At 41.3% G+C, this 11,566-nt stretch overlaps 1 protein-coding gene across 1 annotated transcript in view; it reads right to left on the reverse strand.

The window, feature by feature from the left end:
- Positions 1-11,566, reverse strand: part of PTPN14 (protein tyrosine phosphatase, non-receptor type 14) — a 160,438-nt gene that overhangs the window by 81,089 nt on the left and 67,783 nt on the right. Inside the window, exon 4 of the mRNA XM_011364531.2 lies at positions 4,428-4,597. Within this exon, the coding sequence (XP_011362833.1) occupies positions 4,428-4,597 (170 nt within the window). The remainder of the gene's footprint in view (positions 1-4,427; positions 4,598-11,566) is intronic.

Genomic DNA, 11,566 nt, shown 5'->3' on the forward strand with positions numbered 1-11,566 from the left:
TGGAGTCAGGAGGAGAATATAATGGGGGAAGAGGACCTGCTAGCAAGAGTCCCTTCGCCGAACAGAAAAGCTGGCAAAAAAAGAATAAGAGAAGCAAAGCAAAATGGAAACAAAAATTATGGTGGCCCCATCCCTTGAGTCATTTTAACCAAAAAGGGGGGAGGGGGAAACTAACATTTTTAAAGCCCCAAGATAATGTGTCTTACAGTCTGGAGTGGGGTTAACCAACTCTTAATCTTTTTAATTCCTATGGTTTCATGACTCATCCTCCATCTGTCTACTAGTGTGTCCTGTTCACCAGTTTTTTTCGCACTTCTGTAAGAATGTCAAGAATTTTTTTTTTCCTTTTATGTGCACTCCCGTGTGTATTCTTTTTTTGATATCTTTTGTCTTCTCATTCAATTATCACCTAAAAGTGGAGCCTGAATTGTCCATTTCTTTTCCAGTGTGATCACAGTTTCTTAGCTGGTTTCTCTCACTTATGAAGAGGTTTGTTCTTCAAAAGTCATAGCCAGGGAGATGAGACGAGACAAAGTATGTCAAAGTTAATGTAAAAAAATAAAAATCAACAACAACAACAACAACAACAACAACAGAGCTTCTCAATTTTCTAAGTTAAAAAATCTGGACTTGATCATTTTAATAAAGTCCATCACCTTCTTAAATGGTTTGCAACCAACACCATTCACAAATTTTTGTTCTGTTGTTCCATATACTCTATGAATTTCCAAGTTTTCTAGAATGGGACTGTCTGGGGACAAGAACTGAAATAGATGCATTTTAAATACATCTTCCGTTCACCTCTATATGTCTTAACATATAGAGGTTCACACACACCCCATAAAAATAAATAAATAAATGAAAAAACCCAGAGTATTAATTCTGAACTTTGTCCTTATTCAGAGATAAGAAATGGCTGGTCCTAATACTATAGAACCTGCTTACTCTCAAGAAGAAGTAGCCAAACCATTGCAAACATGTGTTGGGTAAAAACAAGTCTGGTTGGCTTCAGACAAAGGCTTATTTTTTAAGCACAGATGGTTGAATGGTTGCCTCCTCCAACGGTTGCCCACAATGAAAGACAGATTTCTACTTCTAATCTATGCAAACATCTTACTCTGAGGGCATCACAAAGGCTAACTGTTTTGTGTCAGACACGGCAGATCCCAGGTGCTCTCAGATGCCAAAGCCCATCTCCCACCTGAGATGCCTGGTAACTTGGATGAGAGGATGGCTGGTGAGTTAATCACTAACCCTCCTCCTTCTATGAAACACTCCTCTAGAACCCCGCCCACCCCACCACTGCTTTCTCCTAGGCTGCTCTGCCTGGAGACAGTTTCGATATTCAGATGGGACCCCAGATGCTTCTAAAACTTCCCAAGAAGGCTCAGATTCCTCCCCCGCCACTCCCCCAACCCCTGAAAAAAGGCTTCTAATGACTTTAAATTCAGCTCTATTCGTCTCTAACATCAAACCCAGAAACCTTGAGCATTTAAAAGGGTTAAAGAAGTACAGATTAGTAGTTGATAGTTGATCATGGGGATGGGGAGCACAGCAGAGGGAATGCAGTTAGCATTAATATGATGGCTAAGTGGAGGGCCAGGGAAGGGAGGGAGCAATTGGGGGGATCGTTTTATGAACTAGATAGATGTCTAACCAATGTCCTGTATACTTGAAACTAATTAAAATTAATAAATTTAAAAAAAAAATGTTATCCATCCAAACCAGGTCTCCTTTTCTACTCTAGTCTATGTGTCTACCACCCACAGCAGGTCTGGTGAGTCACACCTGCGTCACTGTTGGTGGCCTCTGGGCCTTCCCAAGTATATGTTATTCCTTTTTCCTTTCTTTTCTCCCTCTATACATTTCTCTTTACTTAGAATACTATTTCTCCATCTCCCCAGGTTAAGCCTTTGACTTGCTCTGACAGCCCTTGGCACATTCCAGTTGTATGGCCCCATGGGGCAACGAAAATTCCTACAGTGCTGAAACACACGCGCGCGCACACACACACACACACACACGCGCGCGCGCACACACACATGCCTCCTCGTGCAAACCCAGCTCCTAACTTTAAACATCCTTTGACATACAGAGGTTATACCTGAAATGTCTATAGCTAACTGCCAACATTTAAGCCTAAAAATGTCCTTCAAAGTTTTGAATTATTTTCTTTGTAGTTTTTCTGATCAAATAACAGTTTGCTTCAAAATCCTGTGTTGGAAAACACTTCTGGCCTTCCTTATTAAACTGAACCAAGCTAACTGAGCAACAATAAATTAAAAAAAAAAAAAATGCTTGCTATTCTCTATAACCACCACCACCACAAATTCTTACCCTATACCACAGATTTTGAGATTTAAACACTTTTTGCTTTGTTTCAGCTTATGAATGTGAATATTGACAGTCAAATAATGCGTCGTTAACTTTACTTACGTGGAGAATCTAAAACTGTAAAGGGCTTTGGAGGTTGACTCATTTACTAATCCCAAGTCTCGATGACCATCAGAACTGCCAGGGACTATTATTTATTTTAAACAGTACATCCTCCTGGATCCTAGCCTTAGATATTCCAGTTCAGACCTCTGATACAGCCCTAGAATCCATATTTATGATAAATGGCCCAGGCCCTGGTCTGTGTGAGAACCATCGGCCTGGTCTGACATCCTACCCCACGCGGTGGCCTCGTCTACAGGACACCACACCGAGGACCCGCTCGGTGCTACCACACTTCCAGACACTGGGGCTGGATGTTGCTTTTACATGTCTGACTGTTTCACTTTTACATGGTTTTAATTATTAGAAACTGTGTTCTCATTTGAGCTAAATAACCAGTCTTTCAACTCCTTGAATTTCACTATCAGCCCTCATTTTGTGTTCCAGAGGTGACCCAGAATCTCCTCCCCGTGAGTCTTCAAATCCCCTAAGCGGCTATAGCAGCCTTGCAAGTCTTCATTTTTCTAAGCTTAAACAACCTTCTTTAAGTTCATAAAGCACAATTTCTGAGTCCCTGGCCATTTCAACTGCTCTTCCTCAACAAAAGAACTTACAGAATAAGTCTGTCTCAAGTGACAACGCCTTGTTTCTTTCTCACAGATGGAACTTCTTCCAGTATGCATTAATAGCCCGGGTTTCATCCTTGTTACTCATCGCCTCGCATTTAATGGTCCGAGAGCCACAGATCAGCAAGTCCCTATTAACCTAATGCTGTGTTCCTAACAGTGTGTAAAGTATTCACAGAAGAGTCAGAGCCAGAGGAAACCATTCCATTTTGAGGCATAAATAATTCCTTGTAAATAAAGGACTCAGAGGAGGGAAATAACTTGAAAACAATGCACGACAATATGCAACCAAGTGCTTCAAATGACTGACACCTGAAAGAGTCAACACGGGTTTTCTGGGTCAAACTGTGAGACCCTCACGACCTCTGTTTATACAGACACCGTCAGCTTACAATAGTTTTTGACTTAACAAAAGATTATAGAAACTATTACCTTAAAATGCACATAAAAATTTCAAATGCATCCTTATCTCAGAAATTTAAAATCTCAGAAACTATATATGTAATAATCGAGTAGGATACTCTTCCTTTGTCTCAGTTCATCACTGGTGTTCCTTCTCCAGCACGCTGAATGCCATGATCAGGGTCAAAGGTGAGAATCAGTGAGTAATTCCCTTTATTAGGAAAATAAAGAAGACTCTTCACCCCCAGCATATGTTAATGGAAAACTCTTACCAATGGTTGACTGTACTAACCCCAATAAAAATGCACTTGCTTCGTTCACAGACTCGTAGACTATCAGAACTTTAGGAACTTATCCAAATCCCTCTTTTACAGACAAGGGGAAACACCGTTTCCAAGATGGCAGGTGACTTTCTCCAACGTCAAGCGGCCACTGAGCAGGAGGGTGGGACCCAGTCCTGGGTCTCCTCTCATTTAACCTACGACAATCAAAACTCTGGCTCTCTCCACATTTTCCTCAACTCTACCCCTCTCATCTTCCGTTCCCTCCTCAATGCTCAAGTCCAAAGTCTGATGGTACTTTTTGTTTGGGGACGTTCTGAGGGAAGGAGTGGACTAAACAGAAAACAGGCAATTAATTTTTTTATTAAATTCTAGTGTATTTTACCCATAGTCCCTAACTGATACTTCTATGCCGCTAGACACAAAATGCTACCTAACTCAGGATCGCTGCTACCTTACTAGCATTATAGGGAACCACTGGGGTTGGCTACATGGATTCCAATGACAACTACAGAGCTACAAAGCAACTGGCAAACAATCTCTATCTACCCCACCCTCTCCCCTCCCCAACCCCCGCCCCCACACACACACACACTCCTATATCAACCAGCTCATCTGCATCATCTGAAGCCTCACAGTTCATCCCCACCCTTATAGAGAACATGGGGAAAAATGTACCTACCTTGTGGCCTCTTGCTGAAGCCATGACACATTTGGCACATAAAACATGACTCCGAAGAAAAGCAGAGGCTCATTAGCGAATTTGTCCAGATGTTTCTTCAGAGGTTTCTCCAGCTCCACCCATCGTGCTTGCTGGCTCTTGCTGAGAAACCAAAGGCCAAAGTAGTGTGTCTGGATAAAAGGGTAAAACAGCATCAGTTCATGCTCACAAGGGCCATCCCAAGACCACACAGGAAACGAGACTCCAGAGCCTCACGTCACCTTCGAATGCCCAGCCCATCCACAAGGGTCAGCTTTTACTTTCTAAGTTTGGGTCGAATTATAAAGAAATCACATGCACACAATCCTTTGACCTACACTGAGTCTGCAGAGGCAGTATTCACACCCACTGCTGCTGTCTGTATACGTGGATATCGATGCATCTACATGAGGTAAGGGGCAGGGGACAGAGGGGACAGTGCTGACTTTTTTCTTAAGATCTCAAGGCTGACTCTCCTGTGGCTTCTGAATGCCTCGTGCTCTCATATGGAGCACGCTGGCAAAGGTGAGCACAGCTCTTGCACCTGCTAACAGCAAGGTAACTGATTACTCAACTTCTAAGACAAAACCTTCTGCCAGCTGAAAGCTTCCACAGTGTAGAATGTATTCATCCAGAACCAGATTTTAACTAAAAACTGATTCACTCTTTCTGGGCTTTAATGGAGTCCTTTAAAAAACACAGCCTCCACCGCTTCATTATCCATGAACTGCCGCAAATCTCTCCATGTCGGGCTTTCAGAGTAGGGGGGATCTCTTTGCAGCTGTCACAGGGGCCCCCGGTGGCTCTTCTTGGCAGTTTACAGTGGGATTTGATAGATGAAAGTGGGATTTTCGCCCTTAGATTTGAAGCTTCAACCAGTTTAGTTTTGAACAATGTGCTAAATGATTAAAACAGGTACTTTTATGCATCCAATCCTGTCTTTATATTAATTAATGCTCAGATTTCAGGATTAGCACAACAATCACCAAAAAATAGATCACTGCTTTTGAAGCATTCTTTTACATTTCAATTACAGCCTAGCATGCTTTACAGCACACCTGGAAATCTGCCTTCAGAAGAATGTTTTCATTGCAATGTTTAATTTCCAAAGGCATTTCTGTGCAGATGTTCCCACTCCAGCTGGCTGCCCCCGCAGCCATACCATAGATCAACCCTGCCACAACCCCACCAAAATCTGCAATAAAGCTCTGACTCTGATTTTACTAGAAAACCAGACGTGCTCTTGCCTCCAAAAAGCTCCAGACCCAAGTACTCTAAAGGATATTTTTAAATGATACTTTCAGATGGGAACAGTGATTGCATCAGTTTTTCTCCACGACATTCCCAAGGGCAAGTTCACACCAGGAGTCTATGCATTACTTGAGCAACGAAATGCCAACAGAGCCAAGGTTTGACTTCTATCGACTTGGCCAAACTTGTCTGAGTGAATTCTGGCCCGACTGTCCTTCACCAGCTTCAGTCAGTCCATTATTTGTTCCAATGTGACTGACGACACAGAGGAAACGAAACGTGGCTGAGGAGAAGGACGACAGGCTTTGGAGTCAGCTCCTCTCCTGGCTTTCACGCTGTCTTAGTAAGTGTGTCCTAGTCGCTGAGCCCCGCAGAGTCTCAGCTTTCTCACCTGTAAAATGGGGATGATGATTACAACTATCGCCCACAGGCTGTTTGAGGTATAAATGAGGTGAGGCCTGTCAACTGTATTGGGGGAGAGGGGCACACAGTTAAGTGACAACTTCACATATGGCACCTTCTGTTGCTGTTGCTGCTACTGCTACGATCATCATCCTAATCGCCATTATCAGTAAATGAAACCGGGCAAGCCTCAAGAATCTCCTGTCATATGCCTACTGGTGTCCCTACGAACCACAGAATTAGAAAACAGAGGTTATCCAGAAATAAGTGAGAAAAAGCAGGCAAAAGTAGAAGCCGAAAGGCCTATAAATAACAAAAAATCTAAAAGGTGTAAGGAAATAGTCGCGAAGCAGTGCCTAAGATTTTCTTCAGGGTCTCATTATAGGTGTTTATGGGACACTGGAACATCACTCTGATGCTGTCCTAGGGGACCGATGATGTAGGCTTAGGCTAATCTTAAAATGAGGTAATCTGAGTACTTAATTTAATAAACTGTCTAGAAAGGAGCCAAGGCAGTCTGCATCACACTGAATTTCTTTATGGAGCACAGTGCCATAGAGCAGGGGTCCCCAAACCCCAGGCTGCAAACTGATACCGTAGGTCCATGGCCTGTTAGGAACCGGGCCACACAGCAGGAGGTGAACGGCGGGCGGGCGAGCGAAGCTTTATCTGTATTTGCAGCCGCTCCCCAGCGCCAGCATCGCCGCCTCAGCTCCACCTCAGATCATCAGGCATTAGATTCTCATAGAAGCACCGGTCCCTGGTGCCAAAAAGGTTGGGGACAGCTTGGATGGCTAGCAATGAGTTTGTATATAATAAATGAGGTAATATATGTAAACAGTAACATGCTAATGTAATATTATTTTAGCTGGAAAAGTGCTCTTTTGCAAGCATGGGTGGAGAAAGGGAGGGCAAACTTTGCGGTTCCTTAACAGGCCAACCAGGAATTATCATCTTTTGCCAAAAGTAGTTGACATTTGGGGGTATAATTTTATGGTCCATACTTCATTCAAATTATAACATTCACTCAAATTAGTAATATTCAAATTATAAAGGGTTCACAGTAACTGCATAAATATTCTACAGTGGATTTTTTAAAAGAAAATTTTAAAAATTTCTTTTACTATTCCTATGCTTTGAAGGGTTAGTAGTTTAAATTTCCTTTTCTTATTCCCACCCACCCAATCACTAACCCAGGACGGATCTTCCCAAAAAATATACTCTGAGAAAGAATATTGCATGGAGTACACACGCACACCCAAGGGCGCACGCACACAGATACCTGCACACACACGTGCACACAGTGAAAGGAGGATGATAAAGTACAAGAGAAATCACGGTAAGGTAATATAGTCTTGAGCCTTTTTCCAGGAGACAGGATATTTCAAGGTGACTGGCCATGCATTTATCCAATGACGTAATCAGAGAACTATTCAGAAATGGGATTGTCAGTGCAGGGTAGTACTGGAGGAGACAGGTACCCTAGAGGTCAGTTTCAACCTACTCATGGCCAGAACAACCTAATTTTAGAAGCGAGCGCTGAATTCAGTTATCAAGAGGGAAGGAAAATCTCTGTACGAGATTCCCATCCCCACGATGTCCTGCAAAGCTATGCCCAAAGTAACCTCTGCTCCTACCCTACCTCCCTCATTCCTCCGCTGGCCATGTTCCTACTCTGCAGTATTCAGCAGAGGAGAAAGACCGTCTCAAAGTTCTTACCCCGCTCTGTCCAGGTTTCAACGCAACACAAGTTTATTCTGCAATGTGTATATAGTGCCTCGCAGGAAATGGAATCAGAACCTAACAGCTCACTTAAACTAACGTGTGCACCAACCAACTTCCTGTTTATTAGCCAAGGGAGAATTAAGCCCATCAAGCCCAGCAGGGACCATACGAGGCCTGGTCAGAACGGACTTGCCCATTTAAACTCCAGCTGAATTCTGGAAGCTGAGCTCCATTCCTAAACATCGCCATGTGGTTGAAATCCAAAAAGGATCCCCTTGTGTTGCCCGATTAATGCTGGAGACACTGTTTGGTTTATTTATCTCTGAGGCAGCCAATATAAGCCAGGTCCATCTCGTCCTCATGAAACCTCTAGGTAAGCTATAAATCGCATTTTATTTCTCTGGTTTGCTTTAGAAAGCAGCTCAGGTGCCATGAATTCTGCAATGAGTTCACTGCAACGCAGAGAAAAAAAGACAGAAGATCTCTGGTTCCCAGGGAGAGAAACCACATCTCTGAATCAATTACTAAAAATGCACCACTAAGAAAAAACACAGGGGAGCCACACTAAATTGTCATTTTCATATGAGTAGTTTCCTGGTTTATGTGGTTTGGAGTTTCGCATTTTAAGAGAGGAAACCTAAGTATATGCAAAAATATGCTAGTGTCTTCGGTGGCAGAGTGGTGTGTGAGGACTTTAGTGTTGAAGTAAGACCTCTCTTCCAGCATCATGAAAAGATAACAGTGAATAATGACCTTTAAAAACAGTGTGGGGTGTTTTTGATTCATTTATCCATTTGTTTGTAGAGATGGTGCTATCCCCCATATTCACTATTAATAGGAAAAGAATTTTTTGAGGGTTTTGTTTTTCCAGTTTTGCGACAAATGGAAGAGCTTTAATGCCACTACTTGTAAGGGTTACAGACATCATCTTGGCAATTACTAGGGATTAAACCCACGATCTTATCTCATGCATTTTGAAGAGTTAATCATCCAGAAGCAAGAGTTTAAAATTCCTTGTATTAGGTTGTAATAGGTTGCCTGTAGTACCCAGTATGTCAGTTGTAAATGAAGAATCAGGGTTGGTATGCCTCCCCAGAAAACATACAGGAATTATGGAAAGCCCTAAAACTTCCACTGAGGCATGGAAAATACTTCAAAAGATGACTGACTATAAGCAGACTCTGAAACAGCACTTCATGCAAGTCCATTGCAATGGCTTTGGAAAATAAACCGCTATACGTCAGTTGGATAACTGTAGAAAACAACTCGTGTGCAATCACAACCTCTACTTGGGGTAGGTCTGGGATTTCTATAACTGACACATCTATAATTAACAACTGCACCATCTTCATTTTTCTAGCCAATCTCTTCACTAAAGTACAGGAAAAGAAACTGCAGAGTAACACAGACCTGAGGAGCAAATCTCATAGCCAAGAAAAATCACACTTCTGAGGCTGCACAACTCACTCGGAATATACGAAAAGACGAAGACTTACAAGTTAAGGCTGGGGAAATTATTTCACCTATAATCTCTATGTCTAGAAAATAGACACTGGTACCAATTTACCTTACAGAATTACCATCGAGCAAATAAGATTTCACATCATTATCCTGACAAAGACAAAATGCAACACAAATCTTAATCAGTGTTAATTATTTTAGTTCTCTGCCCATACAAACATATATGGTTGTGCTTAAGCGGGCTATAAAATACAGCAAATACCACTATTATCTGACATGGTCAGGAAATTGGGTGTTCCATTTAATCAAGTACTCCCTAAATCAAATGTAAGTTACCAATTCCCAAGAACTTAGCATAAAATCGAACCACGGAAATAGCCTTAATGTCAGTTAGCTTTTCTTTGATGATAGAAATACATGTTAAGATTCCATATCTTTATAAACTCTAGCCATTATGAAAACAGCAAAATGTGGGGGATCTCTACCACAGCTGATAACTGTGGATAAATCAGCTTTTAGTAAAGGCAAAAATATAAATTTGCAAAAGAAAGAGAGAATAAATTGGAGGATAATCACCCACCCTATGAAATGATAATGGAATTTTTTTAGGCTCCTTTAAAACCAGGGTTCTTAGTCTTGCCTTAGGAGAACCCCAGAAGTTACTGAGTTCACCATTCCCAAGAATGCTGGACCTAACAGAATAACAGTTCTCTCTCTTAAATAGACTCCAGCCATGAAGAGTAACTCAGGTACCTTTGTTAAATTAATTATCCCTCCTCTATTGATTCATTTTTAATTAAAAGTAGAGTCAAGATTATCCCTAAGGGGGATAATTCGTACTTGTACATTTTATTGGAATTCTTTATATTACTTATTACTATTAGCATGGCCTCCTTGCCTTAGAACAGCACTGTTTAGTAGAAGTACAGTGTGAGCCACACGTGTAAATTTTCTAGTAGCTACATTGAAAAATTACAAAGATGTGAAATTAATTTTAATAAATTTTATTTTAAATGATATAGTCAAATATGATGCTTTTGGTATGTAACTAATATAAAAATGATTAATGCAATATTTTAACTTCTTTTCATACTAGGGCTTCAAAATCTGATGTGTATTTTACACTTACTGCTCATCTCAATCCAAACCAGCCACACTTCAAGCGCTCAATAGTCACATGTGGCCAGTGGCTATCATATTAGATAGCATGATCTTAAATTAATAACTGTTCAAGTAATTGAAAGATTTTGGCTCAATATAAGATTACGATTTCTAAAAAAAAAAAAAAAAAAAAAAATGGAACAAGCTGACTTACAAAAGGGGGAGAGCCCAGTCTCTGGAGGGCTGTAGCAGGGTCTACACAGCCTGTGTGGTGTGCTGTAGAGGAGACCGCAGTATTGAATGCTTCCTGTGTGCCACTGTGACACTGTGTGTGTGACACTGTGGCAACTTTGCAAAACTAACTCATTGAATCCCCTCCAGCCACTCAGGGGAAGTGGCTACTATTACCATCTCCATTTACAGATGAGAAAACTGAGAGGCACAGGGTAGTTAAGTAACTATTCGAGATTACATAGCTAGTTAAGTGGCAGAGCCAGGATTCGAACTCAGGCTGTTTGATCCAAGCTCACATTCCTAGCCACTCAACTCTGCTGCTTCTCCATGTATTTATTTTTAAAATATGAGCATCAGTCATAAGGCAACATTGTTTTAACTATTTCTCTCTTAATCTACGGGGTAGGAAAGACATAGAGAAATAAAACTCCAGAGAGCCGGCCCCTTTGCAAACAGAACAGCTCCATGTTATACATTAAAGTCTCGCCTAAGATTTTATTTGGGGAAAAGGAAAAGGGTGAAATCCATTGATCCAAATATGTTGTAACTGTATTATCAGAATTCTAACTTTCTGAGCCTTCTATATCTCTTAAATCTCTTCCTTAATAGAGCTTCTGGCCAGAAATTCATACCTTAAAACAAAAGATTTTTTTCCTAAGGAGTTACTTTTTTTTCCTCTTGCCGGGATTATTATGTCCACCTAACTAGCATCTCCCTCCGTTCCTCCCATCACCCCAATCCCTACTCTTTTTCTACTCTTTGGTTCTCTCCCTAAAACGTGAGGTGATAATCGTGTCATGCCCTGTCTTGAAATCCTCTGATGGCTTTCCATCTCACGGCAGTGTTTTTATTCCCCAAACAATTCAAAAGAGTATTTAAGAGAAGACTAAAATAATTGTGCGACACTGAGTCCAACACAATTTTTTTTAATCTATATAATTTATGAG

Source organism: Pteropus vampyrus, unplaced genomic scaffold (genome assembly GCF_000151845.1).
Source record: "Pteropus vampyrus isolate Shadow unplaced genomic scaffold, Pvam_2.0 Scaffold98, whole genome shotgun sequence".
Taxonomy (NCBI): domain Eukaryota; kingdom Metazoa; phylum Chordata; class Mammalia; order Chiroptera; family Pteropodidae; genus Pteropus; species Pteropus vampyrus.